This window comes from Gambusia affinis, linkage group LG07 (assembly GCF_019740435.1).
Source record: "Gambusia affinis linkage group LG07, SWU_Gaff_1.0, whole genome shotgun sequence".
NCBI lineage: Eukaryota > Metazoa > Chordata > Actinopteri > Cyprinodontiformes > Poeciliidae > Gambusia > Gambusia affinis.
Genome location: NC_057874.1, coordinates 4,068,944 through 4,087,965, shown reverse-complemented (window position 1 = coordinate 4,087,965; position 19,022 = coordinate 4,068,944). Strand labels below are relative to the sequence as shown.

The window sequence follows — 19,022 nt, the reverse complement described above, 5'->3', positions numbered from 1 at the left end:
ATATTTAACATAAGCAATATTTAATATTTAACATGAAGAGTGCTCGTTCAGTTGCCGGCCTGCTTTTTTGGCTGAGGGATTTAGGAATCTGCGGGGATTGGTCGGCTATTATCAACATTTTCCTGTCAAAGTAAAGCGGCGCGTGTTTTTCATTTCTGCGTCTGAGGACATCTGACATTTCCTGGTCCACATAAACCCGACTGCTGGCTGGACTCCGGTCACACGATCTTCTGGTAACCAGCACGTTGTTTGGAATGACAGGAGGAAAGCGTTACAGAAAATATATTTAATAATTAAACATAGCACAGGTACATAAAAAGGAATGCAAAACAGATGAGTAAAAGTGGGTCCTTAGAAGGTGAAAACAGACCTACTGCAAAGGTTTGAGTTCCTTCCTGAACAGCAGCAAGTTCATCATGAGGGAATGCGGAAAAAAAACAAAAACAAAAAAACACACACACGGCTCCTTCCTGGAGCATATCAGGTCTCTTGGAAGGGTTCTCCTAAAGGAGCGCTGAGCGTCCCAGCGGTTCCACGAGTCCAGCTGAATTTCTTCACTCTTCCTGTGTGTTCTCCAAGTGAGAGCTTGACCCCTCGGACTGATGGTCGGCGTCGGCAGCAGATCGTTCCTGCTCAGAGAACTGCTCACTGCTGGGGATGGAGTTCTTCTTCGGTCGGCCTTTTGGCTTGGTGGGGGACTCCAGCCCTCCTCCCTGTAGAACCTGCAGACGGGAAGAAGGAGAAGAAACTCAGGTTTGTGTCGATGGAAATGATCACCCACACCGCAAAAGCACAAACTTACCAAGCATTTCTGGTGTTGTTTTTAGTGCAAATATCTTAGAGCACATGAAATAAGAACTAACATGTAAGTACATTTTCAGCAAGATATAGAAGCTTGTTTTAAGTAAATAATTCCTTAATATTAATTTTTAAAAAGTATTAGCTCCATAACCAGATTATTTCACTTATAACAAGACATTTTTTCCTTGTTGTAAGTGAAATAATCAGCCAGTGGAACTAGAACTTTTACGTCAATATTACAGAATTATTGACTTTAATCAAGCCTCTAAATCTTGCTGAAACGTTACTTACAAGTTAGTTTTGTCTTATTTCAAGGGTACTAAGATATTTGCACTAGAAACTAGAACAAAAACATTTGGTTAGATTTTGTGTTTTTTTGCAGCGATAGATAGTTGCCAGAATGAGACAAGTCCTCTTTTATTTTCAATTTCCTCCCCAAAATCCTCAGTTGTCTGGTATTTCACCAAAAAACACACAGCTGCTGCTACCACTGATATGAGAATGGGAAATTTCAGCAATACAGAGCACCAATATCATCATCATCATCATCATCATCATCACCATCATCATCATCATTATCATCATCATCATCATCATCATCATCATCATCATCATCATCATCAGGGCACAACTTACAATTTTCTTCCATTTCATCCTCCTGTTCTGGTACCAGGTTTTCACTTGCAGCTGACTGAGGCCCAAAGACTCGGCCAAATCTATTCTGCAAGGAGCAAAACACACACGGACACTTTTCAGTACTCAATATTTAACATATTAATACAACATGTGCTTTAGAAGTCAAGTAATGACATGAATATTCTAAGAGTTTTTCTGTATTTCTAAACCCTGCAGAGTCCGTGTAAACAGGCAGCAGCAGCAGCAGCAGCTCAAACGTCAAGGCCTTCGTGTTTTCTTTTGCCCAGTTTGCTTTAAGAGTTTACGTTTGGCAATTAAAAACTGTACATAAAGTCAAACAATGCTCATATGTTACAAAACAAGCCTAACTAACTGCTAGAGGACATTTTGGACGTCAAGACCTAAATATCCCAAGGCAACACAGTTCAGTTGAATCGATCTAACATAGGAGCAACTACAACGTTCCCCCTTTGGATTGTTTGTCTGTGTTTCGAAATGTTACAGGGGAATAACATAAAACGGTAACAAATGCAGATTTAATCAAACTAAAGAGTGCAAATAGAAACGAGAACACAAGACGTTATGTTACAAACACCCTGTGTCCGGGTAAAAACTGGCCTGTTTGGTTCAAATCCGCCAAAAATAAATTCGATTTCAGCAGAGAGCCTTCGTTTACAAGAACATAACATCTAGGAAAAATCTGTTATTTTACAAAGTTCTGGATATTTTTTATTACATGTCCATAAGAAGAACTTGTCTTTAACTCTTTTTAAGACGATGTTTGCCTATTTTATGATTAAGGTGGCTGTCTGTGTGCCCGTCTTGACACGAACCGAACGGTGGGTATGAATAAAGGAACCGGATCCCGAGCCCGAACCTCACATTTCATTTTTCTAATGAGTTACTGATGAAAACATGTGACACCCTGAATAATATCAATTTACGCAAGGCGAAGTCTAAACATTAGGCTACACGTAAGTCATTTGTCCTATTCAAATTGCTTTATTAAAAAACAATTGCACTTCATCTTTGACGCTTATTTTTTCTCTCTCTTTTTTATTTTTACTGCTGACTGCAGCAAAAAAAAATATTTGGACGAGTTGAAAAACAGACGAAAGGTAAAACAACAGTCGCGCTGTTTATAGCTATGTCCAATTTAAATTTAAGAATTATTGGACTGGAAGGGAATGCTCTCTCTCTCCCTCCCTCTCTCCCTCTCTCTCTCTCTCTCTCTCTCTCTCTTTCTCTCTCTCTCTGGGGAACTAGAGGGCCAAAATGTCTGAGCGGAAGCCTACCGGCTTTGGGTGAAAGCCCAGGAATGGACGCACCTGTCCGGGGTGGAGAGGTATTTCTGCTTCTCGAAGCGCTTCTCCAGGCCCATGAGCTGCAGCTCGGTGAACACTGTGCGACTCCGGCGGCCCTTCTTGCTCTTCCCGCCGCCGTCGGCTCCGTGCTCCAGCTTCCCGCGCAGGTGCAGGTCAAGCGGCAGGTGGTGGCCGGCGGGTCCGACCTGCAGGCCCGGAGCGGCGGACAGAAGCGGGGAGCCGAGCGTGCAGGACAGAGGGGACAAGGGGAACTTGAGGAGGTTCGCCTGGTCGGCTTTTAGCACTGCGGCGGCGTGGGAGAGGAAACATTGAGGTCGAGTTTAAACAGCAGCTTCTTGAAGGTAAACTTTAGATTAACAGACGAGTTTTACACTGAACTGGAACTCAACAAACGGTCGTCCCTTCATAATGTATTGCTAGCACATAGTGCCGCTAACGTTCAAACGGCATCTTTGGACTTTTATGTTTTACTGACAGAGAAATGACAATTTAACCTTATTAATCTGTTTTGAATTGAGCTTATCAGAGACGTCAAGGAATCGCAGAACCTCAGAAACAAGGCAGATATCAAAACCTGCTTTTATTTTCCATCGCTTTGGTGTTTTTCAGAAAATAAAAGCACAGATTAACAAAGTCAGATCACAACAGCAGCGAGCCCCAATTTATCCTGCCTGTGCACGCGCTCACAGCTGGAACGGAAACTTTAGCTGAAAAATAAAAGATAAATACAAAGCTAAAAAATTCAAGCCGTCGTCACGTTGCTCGGACTAAATATTGGAGTAATTAATAAGCATAAACACCGAGGAGTTTAATATTATTTCTTTGAAAAAGCTAAACTGTTTACACAATGATAACCAAAATACGGGACCGTCGTAACTAAATAAGCCGCTCCTTTGAAAGCTGTTTAAGATAATCACAATTTTACAAAACTGAAAAAATAATAATTAGCAACATTTGCATTTTACTAATTAAAACCTTCTGAATTTCTGCATTTTATTTTAAAAAAACATCTAATTAGTTTTTGGAAATCTCGACTTTTTTTTTTTTTTTTTACACAATTTTGCGTATTGATTTGACAGATAAAGAAGCTGCATTAAAGACAACAATCCAAATTTCTATCCGAGTAACATCACACGCGATTAAGCTAAAACAATATAGGGAACAACATCTCTTGTAGTTGCTGATAAATGATAAAATTTGGAACATTGATTAAAAATCTACAAGTGAGTTATTCTTTTTTTTTTTTTTTTTTTTTTTTTAACCAGTCTACTGGGTGTAAGGCCGAGCTTATCTGTTCTCCATCTCACCCAGCTGACTGTGAAACGGCCGGGCGGACAGAAGAGCCTGCACCCCGAACTTGAGCAGCTCTCCGGCCGGCGCTGACGTTTTGTGCTCCGGGTGATCCGTCAGAATTTCCTCTATCATGAAACTCCTGTAGCGGTGAGTCCTGTGGTCCGGCTGGACGTCGGGCGGGTAGTAGTGGGCACCCATGTCCAGCGGGTGCTGCATGCTTCGGCCCGTGCCGGTCGACACTTAAAAAAAAAAAAAAAAAAAAAAAAGCTCGGACACGGATGATTGCTCCCTCAGAGGCCCGAGTCACAAGTCATTTTTCCTCCGCAGCATCGAGTCTGCAGCTCGCAGATGCCAAACACAGGCGGCCTAATAATCTCCAAAGTCCTCTGATGGAGATTTAATCTTCTTTTTTTTCCTCCCCCAGATGTTTTTTTTTTTTTTTTTTTTTTTTTTCCTTTTGCGGAGGAATCTTACAGCCGATGGCGATCACTTGGCCTGAGTCCGGAACCTGTGCATGGCCTGCTGGGGGTTGTTCCTGCGGACCGCGGAGCCCGGCACCTTGGTAGTGAGAGCGGGAATAAGCCTTTTGGAGTTAAGAGCTCCAGCGTGGCTCCGCCCTCCTTCCCTCTCTCCCGCCCGAGATTTGCCCTTGTAGCTTTCTGCCTGTGTCGCAGCTAAACCTCTATGCAAAGGCACACTTGTCCTGCGTGGACTTATTCAAAACAGAGGTAAATGAGGACTAGGAGCAAGGACACTTGAAGCAACTTCAACTAGGACCTCTTAGCCTGATGATTATAATGGTGGTGAGCAGACTGAGAATAGAGAAGCTGGTCCTAAATGATATATATATAAAATGTTTTTGAGTTGCAGTGCAACAGTCAGAATTAGTTGTGCGGTGTTAAAAATAAGCTCCTGTTTTGCTTTATTTATTTATTTACTTTTACCTCATAGGCCGAATACCTCAGTGGGTTTTGGAATCCATCTTGAATCCCTAAAATTTCAGTAAGACTTGTAGCTTGCTTGAAGTTGACAATCAGATTAGCTGCTTTAGATTTAGAAAACTCCCTCCATACGTGTAAAGTTGTTTCAAGGTTTCTATAAGCAGAATAAAACACAGACTACACTAAGTTAGAAGTCTAGAACATAGAAGAATGAAGGACAAAGGCCACATAAGAAATTGAGGATGAAATAAGAAATCTCATAGAAGTTGACGATTTTTTTTGCGGATTTCGTTTAAAAGATTTTGGTCGGTCACATATCAAAAAGTATTGTCGTGAAATCAGATTGAAGCACAAATGTGATCGGAAACGTATTTGGAAATTGAAGCAATGCTAAAATTGTAAGAGTAAAAATGTTTTTTGCTTCGTAGTCCTCTGAAATATGTCTCCCCCTGGTGGTTCTTCCAAGGATTACAAAAATAATCCCTCGGGATGTCTGCGAACATCAGCAAAGATATTCTCACTAATCTGGATGTTTGGTTAAAACACGACTCAAAAAAATATTTTGGTTGTTTCTCTGTTTGTTTTTTGTACACCGCAAATGCAAAAATTGATGGAAAAATTATTAGTCACTCAATCAAAACTTATTCTTTGTATTCAATTAGTAATGGTCACAATAAACTGCTATTTAAGTTATAAATGGAGCCACACATTGATACACATTCTCTAAGCTGAATTGATCAACTTACATTGCACAACAGATGGATGATACATTTTAAAAGGTGAGACATTAGACTAACAGAGATTATTCAGATAACATAATCATCGGAATAAAAGCAATTCATCAGAGAATTGGGTGTTAAAAAAGCTTACAGTTCCTGAAAACATGTCCTGAACATATCAATAAATTATTAGGCATTTTAACATTTAATATTATTAATATTAGTCCATGCTGGGACTCACATTGCCTCACAGGGGAAATAGACCATTTTCACAATTACATCACATAAATTCCCTATTCTTTCCTGTCTATCACTTAGCAAAATGACAGCAGGTGTAGACGATGCTGTTTGTACATTTCAGCTGCAGAAAAGATTTTTAGATGCTGACATTTGGTAGAGTTGGAATATAAACAGTGCATCATTAAAATAATTGCCAAGACGTTTAAAATTCCTTTATAAAATATTACTACGACCACATCCTGTTTTCTGGACGTTAATGACTGGTAGTGGGGGAACTGTCCACAAGGGGGCAGTAAAGAATCTGCTACTGGCTGGGTCATGATCCCAGCGGACTATGATTGATGCTGTGGATCTAGTCTAAAACAGATGAGGCACTACAGGTCATGGCAGCCATGTGTAATGACTAAATGTAACTGGCATAATTGTCAGACACCTAAAGCAACAATAGAAGATACCAAATAACTTAAATCTAAAAAAACTCGTCTTCTTTTGTCAAAAATACTTGGACGTATCTGGTTTTGAAGTGATCTTGCACTGAAAAAATGAACTTAGGGGGTTAACACATTAACAAAAGAATATTATGTACTTTTAACTAAATAATTTCACAAAAACATGATAGAATTATGTTGGATAAACAACAAATTCAACAACTTAACGTTTATAAATTTAATCATGTTGAGATAACAAGATTCATTATAGTCAGACTGATCTTGTGCTGAAGAAAACGAGTGAGATCACGGGATATCACGCGAGTTCACGTGAGACAATCGCTTTGTCTCAACTTGAATAACATATTCAAGTTGACACAACATGATTCAATTTAATCAGATTCATTTCCCTCCGAAGAGGGTCTAGTGGGATCAGGGGATCACGAGAGGTTATGCGACAACTGTTTTGCGCCTGGGAAAACTTCAAAGCGGTTTTAGTTACACATTAAACTATAGATATTTGTTTTTCTCTGCAGGGCAGGTGGAAATCCTTTCCATGATTTTTTTATGTTCATCCAAAGAGTTATTTTTTTCAGTGTAGTGAGCAGAGTGGTGTGTGTTTCCACCTGTCACACACACTCTGGGGTTCACACACAGGTCCACTCGATCAAATATAATCTTTTTCTCTTTTATGCTATTGGTATCAAGCACAAATAGCTTAGCTTTAGACACATTTTATTTTAGAACGGAACTTTTTAGACTAGAGCCCTCCCACTGTCGGACTGTATCGTTGTAACTTTAACATTTAGAAGTAGCTCGCTCTCCCTGTTGTACAGTTTAGCTAAATAAAATAAATAAAAACAACTCCACAGCAAAAACGTAGTATCATATTTTGACAATTCAAGCATAATATATTTTTGGGTGTCCAAAGTACAGTAGATATTGATATTTTGTACAGACCAGTATAATTATCCTCCTTTTTTGAACGTTAAATAAGTGTAGAGTCAAGAATATTACTGATTCTCTGCTAAATCACCCTCACACTGGCTAGCATAGAGTGAGGGCGATTTTGTTTTGTTTTTCCACACATTTTATGAAACGAAACCTGAGATTGCCTGTGTGTTTTGAAGGAAACCGTCAAACAGACGAAGGTACCCTGTGAATAAACTGCTGAGTTGAGACCGAGATCACGTGGTGTCTCTGGACCGTTATCCCCGTCAGGTTGCTAGGTAGGCTAGTTAGCTAGCTGACCAAATGATGTGGCCGCTAGGACGGAGCGCTTTGCAACCCGCCAGCGTTAACATAACGGCGGCTTCGGGGAGATGACGAGACTATGTCAGACACTGTGAAAACTTCCCCACTCAAGGACGACAGGCAAACGGTAATTCCGTCCCTTTTTTTCCTGGTATCCTCTTGGTTAGCCCGAGTCTGGGCTTCTAAAGTACAGTAAGCTAATTAGCTAACGCTAAGTCTTCAGCTTGCAGCATCAGCACCAGGACACAAACGGAGCTGCTGCTGCAGCACTGTCATGAAGATGTGCTCAAAAAGGGCCACCGAGTAAAGACTGGGCGTCGGTTATCTGCAGGGTTATTACACGGTGTTGTTAGAAACTGGTAAAAACAGCACTGGGGGTCCGGACAAGTTTACTGCCCGTTCCACACAGTGTTGAGTCGGTGACAGCTCAGGACGCTCATCAGTGGTTTCCTCTGAGGCGTACTGCATATCTTGCTGATTCCGATTTAATTTATTTCAGTAGTTGAGTTCAAAAAGCGAAACTCGTATTCTAAGTATTGTTTACAAACTGAGTCACGTATTTCAAAGGTTAATTTCTGTTGCTTTTGGGGATTCTAGCTAATGAAAACCCAAAAGATATAGTATCTGCTCTCAGTCCGGGCTTCTTTTCTTTAAATTACTGCATCAATGCAGCGTGGCTCAGAAGGAGATCTATCTGTGGTTCTGCTGAGGTGTTCCAGAAGTTCAGGTTGTATATTATTGGCCCTCATCAGGTATTAGAACCTGGAAACAAATACCGTATCACTATGAAGGTTGTCAGTAAAGAGAACCTGAAGGAGCCGTAATATGTCCTAGTAACAGTTGCTCTGACTTTGAAATAGGGTTGCACCAATTGCAGTTTTCTGGCCAATTACCAATTTTTAAAAAGCCTGACCTGCTGATTCCAATTTTGTTTTTGTTTGAAATGTCACTAAATATATCATGAAAATCACTGGATTGGCTATAGTGGGGTGAAATTGCGAACGTACAAACTTGATCTGGTGGGCCTGTTTGTCAGTCAAACCCCTCTCACGAGAGAGTAGAAGAGGACAGTGGTTAATTTGTAGGCTTTGCCAAAGTAGATGAGCTCAGGGGATGAAATCGGCTTCACATGTAGGTATCGGCTGATCACCAATCTCTCAAAATTAAGGCTAAATCGTCTGGTCAATAAATCAGAGGCAAGGTCATCACTCGCCGGGTGGAGAGCGGATCCAGCAAGGTGACCACATATCTGTTCCTTGTGTCATCAGAGGAAATCCCACGAAGAGCAAATTCAGTGGACAAACCATGAAGGTGCATTATGCAGCCACATATCTGGGATCTTAGCCCCAGAAAAAGAAACCAGGGGCGCCAGCAGAGGTTCCCCAGTAGCAGGCGTGCCCTGAGAGGAGCTGGCTTCACGATTAAACCTCGACCTGTTTGCCTTCAGAGGTCACCAAATGTGGAGGAGTGAAAAGGACGACACAGGAGGTAGGTTTGATCATCTCGCTTACTGGACCCCAACTGACCGTCACAGAATAATACTACGCAGAATAACGTACAGGAAAGGTGGTTCGCCCAGGGCGCCAAAGAGGCTAGCACCGTCTCTGGCCATTGAGACTCAAATCTATTGGTGAAGCTGTTGTCGAAACAAGAAAACTTACCCCGAGAGGATACGAGGGTCAACGCAATTAAAAATCTCATAATGGAAATGACGGGACTTGACGACCAGCTCTCCATCCTTCTCAAAGACGGGAGCATTTGATACCCTAGTATGATACCCCACTGGTATCATACTGACCTCTGTCCTAAGGTCAGAGGTTGTGATTCAATAATAAGAAAGAGAGACTGGGTAAAAATGCTCTCCATGGGAAACATGTCTGCCAGCAGCAGCTCAGTATGACACCCCACTGGGTATCATACTGAGCCAATGCTCCTTTTCTATCCTATGTGTGTCTTCCAGATAAGTAAGATTCAAACGCCAAATGCATTCATGTGTTCTTCTTCTTAATTTTATTAAATTTTTTATTGGCGGTTGGCAGGAGGCTGGTAACCACCCGCACAGTAGGTTGTTGCTCAGATGATGAACTGTTCCACGTCATTGTGCAGACTCTTTTCTCTGCCCAAGTCCTTTGTTGTCTGATCAGGTGCCCCTCCAGACACATTGGCATAAATTAAACATGGTGAGAGAAACATCATCTTGTTGGGCATATTTCTTTTGTAGCACTCACAGGAAATGACTCTCACATGCCGCGCTCATTAGGAGCGAGGCAGGAAACTCTCAGCTTTCGCACCGTCTCTCCTAAGTCCTCCCGGTGGACGTGAGGGTGTGGAGAAACAATGAATGTGAGCAGCATGTTCCCTACTAACAGTGCTGTAGAAAGTAATTGTTGCTGCATTGACTAAGTTCAGCGTTTTTAATCTGCTGTACGTGCGTCACATTTGTGAGGAAGAACGGCTTAATTGTCATCAGGAGCTGCACGTGAACAATGCCAGGTGATGTCAGGTCCTTCTGACCCATTGGAAACAGCTCAACCAGTCTTAGTCTTAGATCAGCCCTCAGTGCCATATCAGTTCTTAAGGGGAAGTGTGGATTACATCTTGAAAGAGAAAAAAAAGTGGAAAAACCCACCCCCACAGGCTCTAACTTTACATGGTCTATTATTTATAGAGTTCAGGAGCGTAACTCCAGGTACAGGTAGTGATGTAACACCAGCTGGATCTGAGGTTGGTAAAGATAGCTTTCAGTAGGAGTCCATCACCTCTTCACAATATAAAATGGTTAAAGCGGCAAACAAAATGTTCTGTTCATTTTGCTAACATCTATATAAGTTTCTGTAGCAATATTTAGTCCTCTTTATAGAACTTGTTAGAACTGGACAGAACTGGGTTTGATTATGTTTATTCTAGCTTTTATTCTGATTTCTGCACTTAAATACATTATTCAACCTCAGTTGTCAGTAGAGCCACTCAGATTATTAGTCACATAGCTGGTTGCGGAATCGGTCAAGCCCTAACTAGATCAAAAATATTTGGTAAGATTTCGTGTTTTTGCAGGGCTGTTAGTCATTTCCCAGGACAGGAGTCTTCAAATCCAGGCCTTGAGGGCCTGTACTGCAGGTACTGCCTCGTGGTTCAACAGACCCCAACCAAATGACTGAACGACCTCCTCAGTTTGGAGTGAAGTTCTCCAGAGTCTTGCTAATGATCTCATTACACGACTGCCTTATTCCGAGGCACAGAGGCTTCTGAAACATGCAGAACAGCGGCCCTCGAGAACTGGATTTAATGATCCCTGATCTCGGCAGATCTTCAGTTGGTTCATCCTCCAATTACAGGTGGCCTTTATTCAATAATCAGGTGAAAGTAATTGGCTGTACTAGATATCATTCATCATGTGCACTCAACAATTTTAGAATGAAAACATACTGGGGTCTTTTTGAGGTTGTTTTGTGCATTGTTCAAGGGGTGTGAATACGCTGCACATCTATCCTGCCACCGTGCTGCTTGACTAAATTCGTTTCATCGACTAAATCAAAGAGGAAAGAGGTGGCAGAGGTCAAGGAAATGTTTGTTATTTCCAACAGTCCAGCTCCATCCTTAACAGATCACTGGATCTGACAGGTGCTGAATTTCACTCATGCATCACTGAACATGCAGAGCCCTAATTGGAGTTTCACAGCATCATATGAAACATCTGTTCCCTCAAGCCAAACTGACGTCTAGAAACCTTGTGGTGACCAAACCTTTCCTACTGGAGTCGATGAATCTGTAGTGTGAGCGCAAAAGTCCTGCTTGCTTGCAACGCTGCTACAGCAAGTGGATGTGCTCAACTGAATAATTGATTAGAGCGCCATCAGCCTTGTATAGGAGAATCGATTCCCGTCATCACGCTGGAGCTGTAAATCAGTGAAGGGGAGGTTAAAACCAAGAGAGATCTCATGTCTGTGCTGTGCTGCAGGTGCAAACATCTGCCCAAAGTGGAGCTGAGGACATGAGATCTCAGAGCAAACATGGAGGCAGGTAGATGGTGCATTCCATGGCAACACTTGTTGGTACTACAGCTGCTCCCAGTGGTGCTGACTCCACTCCCAGCTGCTCCCTGTGCTTCTGTGGTCCGACTGACATGCGTCTCTCACTCTCTCCCCTGAGGTGTCCTGCCAGGCAACGCTGTTTACGGCGATCACAGCTCCGACGTGCGAGCGCCCAGTAACCGTCTGCGTAATTGGCACAGCCGGAGCTCCTGCCTGTTAGCTGCTTGGCTGTTCCGTTTTGTGTTTTTCCACCTTCTGACACAACATTTGTTCTCGTGTTTCAGCCCTGGCCATGGCAGCAGGTGTCAGCATACTAAGCGACCTGCCCCACTCCGTCAGGACTCCCCGTACAGAGGAGGTCGGCGCAGAGATGGAGGCAGGTAGGGAAAACTCTGCAGCACAATCGACCACACATGTATACTCTGCTGCTTTTGCTCTAGGCAGGACCATAGACCTACAGTCACGCCTCTGTATCCTGTTAAATTAGAGATTCTTCACAGGTTTGCTCTCACTTTGAGGCGGGATCTCTGTGTAACTCAGAAATGTGACGCATCCTGTTTCCTTTTGCAGATAATACACCTGATTGGATGTCACATGTGAGAAACTGATTGATTTATTTTAGATTTGGTGGGTTTCAGGTGTTTGTTTTTAGGTGACGTGATGTGAATTAGCACTGCATGAATAAAGTGAACTGAATGAAACCAAATTCTTAAATAGTTATTTATACTTATTCTGGTAATTGAAAAAAATAATAAAGTGTGTTCTTGGTAAGAATGTTTTAAAATAACAACAGTTAAAATTTTTACTGGGCAGTGATCTCAACAACAGCACAGAGTTAAGTGTAAAATAATTGCAAAGAAAAAAATAAATACTATTGTATGCTAAAGCCGGACAATATTATACATAAGCCCTTGTTTATCACGGGGGTTGAGTTCCAAAAATAACCTGCGATAATTTACATTTTTTACAATTATTATACAGTTCTATAGAACGAAACCAAAGACCAAAATCTGTTTTTAGGCCCAAGCATTTGTCTAAGAAATAAAAATAGAAAAGTTTTCTTACAAATAACTGACAGTTTTTAGAAATACTGTAAAATAATAATTTTAATAATCAACCAACGAGGTTGGACACATTGTGACTCGCGTATTTTACAGTTCCTCTGACTGGGCTTCTTGGTGCTGATTCCATCTGCTGTGGCGTCTTCTTCTGCTGAAGGCCAGGGTGTAGGTGTCTTGTTCCGAGACAAAAACATAGTTATGGGTAGTTGTTGGCGCTCTCTTTTTTTCTTCTGAGCAAGAAGATTCTTCTAAACAGACATGCGACCTTCGATTATATTAGAGTACTGTGATGAACGACAGAGCAGAGGGTCCCGTTCTTGTGCTGCTCGCTGACGTTTTTGCAAACATGTAAATTTGCCAAGTCAAACACATTCTGCACCAGACAGTGAGGAGATTGATTGACAGCCAAATCAGGACGCAGATCACAATGCGTGTTAATACAGTGTAAGACCAGAAACATCAGTGAAACCACGAGGCTGTGAAAGGTGAAGTGCATTATAGTGAGGGTTCATTGTATTGCTGATCTCATGCATTTTTTCCCCAGCTAATGCAAGAGTCCCCACAGCGAAGTACACCAAGATGGGGGAAAGACTGAGACACGTGATCCCTGGTCACATGCAGTGCTCCATGGCCTGTGGAGGGAAAGCCTGTAAATACGAGAACCCGTCTCGCTGGAGCGATGAGGAGCAAGCTATTAAAGGACTCTACTCATCTTGGTGTGTCTGCAGGTCTTTCTAAGCTCATAGCTGATTTGTCCATTCTGTTTTTTCCTCCTCATACATCATCTAATTTCCCGTTTGCAGGATCACTGACAACTTGCTAGCTATGGCGAGGCCTTCCTCTGAAGCTATAGAGAAATATAATATAATCCAGCAGTTTCAAAGGTACTGTATTATTCTGGAGCTTGCTATTTTTTTTTCTTTTTTAGCTTTGGTTATGTTTCCATTCCTTTACCCTGTTGACATGTGTAATGCTGTCCTCAGGTGTGGTGTGAAGACTGTTATTAACCTGCAGAGACCCGGAGAGCACGCCAGCTGCGGCTTCCCGCTGGAGCCGGAGAGCGGCTTCACCTATCGGCCCGAAACTTTCATGGAGGCAGGAAGTGAGTTCCACATCAAGCAGCACCGTACTGGTGAAAGCAAAGGCTGTATTGTCTGTAAAACAAATTGCTCATCATACACGTTCAGACCTGTTAGTACTGTTGAAGCTGGATCATGGTGAGGGCATTGACCATTTAGCCAACTATTTGAGGTTTTTTCATTTCGTTACCTGACTTTTTAGGGTCCATCACAGGACATTTCATTCCAATGGTGTGTCAGTTTGTACCTTCCAGCTAGGCGCTTCCTGTCTGCTTCAACAATCAAGCATGTAAAATAATGTTCAAAGGAGTATGTTATATATGGATGGATGTTGATGTTTCATTGTTTGTCTTTTGGTTGGTTGAGCTTGAAATTGCCAAAATCCCATAAAGGCTATTCTTGAGCTAATCTAAAGGCCACATGAAGTTTGTACCTCTGTAGCTCTTGACTCTGCCAATTCCAGCCGTCTGCTATCTTGGTGGCCAAACATTTGCACCAAGGACGGAACAACACCTATCGGTCAAACCCTTTTGTATGTTCTGCAGTGTTGGAACACTGGTCTATTTTTTGTAATTATCTCAATAACATAGCTGTACAGGGTGGGGACGATGTCGCTAGGTAACATGCTAACTTTTATTGAAGCATTGTCTGTTCATCTCTTCCTGGGTGAAAAAAAACATTTAAACAATAGATGTCCACAATAAGAGGAACAGAAGTGGATTATGTGTGAAGTATCAAAATGATCAGATCACATGAGGCGCACAATCAGCCAGTTGTTATTTGTTGTTTGACTTTCTTTCAGTCTACTACTACAACTTTGGATGGAAAGACTACGGTGTAGCGTCATTGACAACAGTGCTTGATATGGTGAAAGTTATGTCGTTTGCTGTTCAAGAAGGAAAAATAGCCGTCCACTGCCACGCTGGACTCGGAAGAACAGGTTTGTATGCCAACGCCGTCTTCAGAATGCCAGAGATTCTCACTTTTTCTTCTAAAAGTTTGAATTTCCTTTCACTCAGGTGTGTTATTGGCATGCTATTTGGTTTTCACCACCCGGATGAACGGTGATCAAGCCATCCTGTTTGTTCGAGCCAAAAGGCCCAACTCCATCCAGACCAGAGGCCAGCTGCTGTGTGTCAGGGAGTTTGCCCAGTTCCTGGTTCCTCTGCAAAGTGTGTTCTCATGCGCGGAACCCAAAGCAAGTGCCGTCACCCTGTCCCAGTACCTTACCCGGCAGCGTCACCTACTGCATGGCTACGAGGCCCGGGAGATGAAGAACGTGCCAAAGATTGTTCAGCTGGTGTGCAGGCTACTGGTGGACATTTCGGCCAACAGACAGGTGGTGATTGAAGAGGAGTGGCTGGAGATGCCCGACCTCACTGCCGAGGTGGAGAAGACCGTGTCCCAGCAGGCCCTTCAGCAGTTGGGGAAGGAAATGATGGGGAAAGGGATTCCGCTCCTGCCTTGTTCGTCAGACATGCTCAGCCCACCACCACAGCAGAGCAGAGCCTCAGGTGATCAACCACTCGCCAGTGACAATGAGTTGGACCCACTGTGGCGACAACAGAACCTAGGAAGTCCTCACAGATTTCTGTCTAACAACCGGAGTCTCAGCGACACTTTGCTCCACAAGCATGGACTGTACCAGGACCGCGTAGAAAATCTTAGTAAACCAATCAGCTGCCAGACGAGACTTTGCTCGTCTCACGGCAACCTAAAGACCTGCAACCAGTCCGGCTGCTGTTACCCCTGTACGCAAGACACGAACTCTCACACAAGAGCCAAACAAGACCTGGGCACGTGTGTTTTACATAAGAGGCACCGCAGTTTAAGCTCTCATTTGTCAGAGCTTGGAAAGAAATCCTGCTTTGACACCACGCTGCCTCCTTTTCCACTCCAGAGCAGCTCAGTCTCCAGTGTGGAGTGTGTGGATGGAGGAGCTGATCCAGGCGATTCCCCAGAAGTCCCTCACATCAGCCTCCAGTCTGAACTCTCCCCAGATAGCAGACGTCTGGTGGTGGCCAAAGCTCTGGCCACAGACCTGGTCGACGAGGAGGTTTCCTCCAGAGTTTTAATGTGGCAGGTAAAATCTTGTCTTGTTCTGCCCAATGCAAATGGCAGTCCAGGCTCAGTGAAGCCTTATTAACAGATAAATCCAGATTTGTCTTAGTGGACTGTCTGACGGACTGTACCTGCAGCAGTTCTTTCATAGATCAGTCAGTCAGCCTCTTCCTGTGTTTCAGTAAATTGATCCTCAGCGTTTCTTGATGCGAACAGACAGAGCTGAACTCCAGAGAGGGAACTTGGGAGAGGCTGTGTAATGAAAGAGACCCGGTGGTCCTCTCCAGCCTGATGTGGTCATGGCTGGAGCAACTCAAGGATCCAGTCATCAGCCATGACGATGTGCTGTCCCTCAGTGAGAAGAATGTGAACCCTCTGACTGCCATCAACTCTCTGGAAAAGGTAGCCGCGTCAGCACGTCTGTCTGATGCTCACAAAATCATTTAAACTGCTTAATTTAAACATCTTCAGGGTCCTCAAACATGTTTTCTCACAAACTTTGCAGTAAAAACCCCCCACTTTTTTTAAAACAATTTTTAGCAGTAAAAAAACTGGTTAAAAACAGTTTTTTACTGAATTTTACAGTAAAAAATACCAGAAAACCAGGTGTTGATGCAACTATTTTACATACTGCGCAGTCATGTGGAGGACTTTAGTTACACAGTAGAGTATTTCAGGGTGTTATCTTCTCACCTTTAAGAACCCCATACACCAGATAGTTGTTATTTTTAAAGATATCCTCAAACATAAATATTTTGAGGACAAAAGTATCTTTCAAGTATGCGTCTTCAGAGTATGTGAGAATGCATGCTTCCTTCTAAGTTACCAAGTCTGACTGACTTGCTGTAATCCAACCTCCAGGGTCACAGGCTCACGTTGCTGTGCATCCTGGAGTGTGCTGCTCATCTCCTGCCGGTGCCTGAAGATGTTCTGACGCGTTTCCTCAACAAGACAATCAAAGTGTTCACCAGGGTAAGTGTTGACACTGGGCGCTTTTCCACTGGCCTGCCTCTAACCGCTTCGGTCCCGGTCCACCTCTGTCGAGACCCATTAGCAGATCCGCCCGGCTGTTGTCAGATTTTCGTACCTACTTTATGGGTAGAACTAGCCGGGCCGAGCCAGATACGGCACCATAACGATTTGCTTACCAGCTGCACTGCAAAAAACACAAAAACGTGCCAAATAACTTTGGTCGAGTTTCTAGTGCAAATATCTTAGTACACTTGAAATAAGACAAAAGTAACTTATAAGTAACTTTTCAGCAAGATGAAGAAGCTTGTTTCGGGTCAGTAGTTCATATTGATAATATAACAAGACATTTTCCCCATGTTATAAGTGAAATTTGAAGCTGCAGTTAGCTTTTTGTCTAATCTGCAGTTTTGCGCCGACAACGTGAAACACTAGAACTACGTAACATTTTGGATTAAAAAAAAAAAGGTTTATGTTTGGCTATTGGGTTACATCTTTTGACTTCATTGCCTAAATCCAAAAGGTTGCACTTTTAAAAAATTAAATAAAGCACCAGAATGTAGTTTTATTTATATGTATCGTGGAATAATCAGCTGATCTGAGTCTTCATCATTGTGTTTGGGCAAGCAATGAAGTTCTGTAAGACTAAATGAAATATCTGGGTTCATTTGAGTCCATTCGAATGAGAACCAGAAGGTTCACCATTACTGAGCATCACTGCAAACATCAGGGAGAGTTGACCACCGCCGCTGCTCGCTCACCGCCCAAAGCGTACAATGGAGAAGCTCAATACCCGGTGTAGAATTGAATCGAACCGAACCGAACCACACATTAACCGGTCAGCGTGAGACCTGCTAGTGGAAAAGCGCCTGCTGTGTAGCACAACATTTGAAGATGTGAACTCTTAAGGGATGTGTTTTGCTCTCACCAGACTGATCCAGCCTCTGACAAGAATGAGTCACTGTACAAAACACTGAAAGCAATCCTGACTCCCATTCTTTACGAGCTGCATTCCAAAGCTGTGGATGTGACCGAAGACTCCTGATCAGCTTCATGTCTCCTGACAGGGTTCCATGCTTGTGTCATTAGCCAGCGCCGTGCACCACATCCTTTGGACTTTACCAGCCTGTAAAGTTTGAAGCGTTTTCAGAGGAGTGTATCGATATGTAGAGGATAACTACTGCCATTGTTGATGTTAACGTGCCACTGTGCTCAGCTTGAAACATTTGTCTGCGACTTCTTTTACTCCGTTTATGACAGACTACGTTCTGGTAGTGTCTGACTTTTATCTGCCTGTAAGAAGACTAAGAAAAAACGTTTCTTTTTTCTGCTAACAAATTCAAGAATACTTTATTGATCTCAAAGGGAAATTAAATGAATAAGTAATGACATTTAAGTGCAACACAAATCCAAAGATGTTTTACGCTATACAGATGGTGTACTATTACTTATTTATTCCCATTTTTTATTTTTATTTTAAACAACTGAACTAGAGTTCAGCTAGAGCTCAGTGAGTAATAAGATTACTTTACTTGATATAGAATATCAGGCCAGATAAGAAACTTTGACTGTGTCAGCAATTCATGTTCAACTGACCACTGTGCTTTTTGTTAATCTGTGCAACTTTGATGTCCTTAATATTATTTACAACATAAAACCTCTCATTGTGATGTTCTGCTGATGCAGAACTGCCTCTCTCGGCTGGACCCTTTACCATGGTTTGTGTGTGTGTGTGTGTTAGAAAGTGGGCGAGCTGTGATAAGTCTGAATACTGCCTCTCACCTTATGTGTCTCACATGTGGATGTATTGTTGCTTTGACCTGCTAACATGCTGAACGTGGAGCACTGATGGAAGACCTGACACGTTTCACTGTGGGGTTTGTTTTCAGTGTCCAATACTTTTAGTATACTTTCTAAAGGTTGCTTCATACAGAAATAAATGCCTGACTAATTGCACGTTGTGTGGACTAATTATTCCTAAGATTATTTCAGCTGAAAGGTGAAAAGAAAACAGTTACATAATGACCTGCCCATGTCCTGTAGCGGCCAGAGGTCCTTTTATTGAGGCGTTGGTGTCCTTCAACTTTGACATGAGTCCCTGGTCCAGCAGACCTGAATCAGCTCCTCAGTAGGCAGTCAGGCTCCCCAGAGTCACAGTGCTTTCTGCTAGTTACCTGATTATTT

The 19,022-nt window shown here is 42.6% G+C and overlaps 2 protein-coding genes across 7 annotated transcripts; one reads left to right on the top strand and one right to left on the bottom strand.

Annotated features, from left to right (window-relative positions):
* Positions 1 to 283: 283 nt before the first annotated feature.
* barx1 (BARX homeobox 1) lies at positions 284 to 5,603 on the bottom strand. Of its 2 annotated transcripts, none has more exons than XM_044122521.1 (4): positions 4,070 to 5,603; positions 2,733 to 3,045; positions 1,438 to 1,522; positions 284 to 722 (listed from the first exon to the last, which is right to left on the bottom strand). In XM_044122521.1, exons 1-4 carry the CDS (start codon positions 4,269 to 4,271, stop codon positions 555 to 557), a joined length of 768 nt encoding a protein of 255 aa, XP_043978456.1. In that variant the 5' UTR covers positions 4,272 to 5,603; the 3' UTR covers positions 284 to 554. The 2 variants fall into 2 exon arrangements, with proteins under 2 accessions (XP_043978456.1, XP_043978457.1); XM_044122522.1 differs by having other exon boundaries at positions 2,766 to 3,045; positions 4,070 to 5,594.
* Positions 2,949 to 18,790, top strand: ptpdc1a (protein tyrosine phosphatase domain containing 1a). Of its 5 annotated transcripts, XM_044122518.1 has the most exons (11): positions 2,949 to 3,103; positions 4,074 to 4,202; positions 11,953 to 12,048; positions 13,274 to 13,445; positions 13,533 to 13,613; positions 13,713 to 13,831; positions 14,611 to 14,748; positions 14,828 to 15,891; positions 16,086 to 16,271; positions 16,731 to 16,841; positions 17,770 to 18,790. In XM_044122518.1, exons 3-11 carry the CDS (start codon positions 11,961 to 11,963, stop codon positions 17,881 to 17,883), a joined length of 2,073 nt encoding a protein of 690 aa, XP_043978453.1. In that variant the 5' UTR covers positions 2,949 to 3,103; positions 4,074 to 4,202; positions 11,953 to 11,960; the 3' UTR covers positions 17,884 to 18,790. The 5 variants fall into 5 exon arrangements, with proteins under 5 accessions (XP_043978453.1, XP_043978454.1, XP_043978451.1 ...); XM_044122519.1 differs by lacking the exon at positions 4,074 to 4,202; XM_044122516.1 differs by lacking the exons at positions 2,949 to 3,103; positions 4,074 to 4,202 and adding an exon at positions 7,560 to 7,764.
* The last annotated feature ends 232 nt before the right edge of the window (positions 18,791 to 19,022 follow it).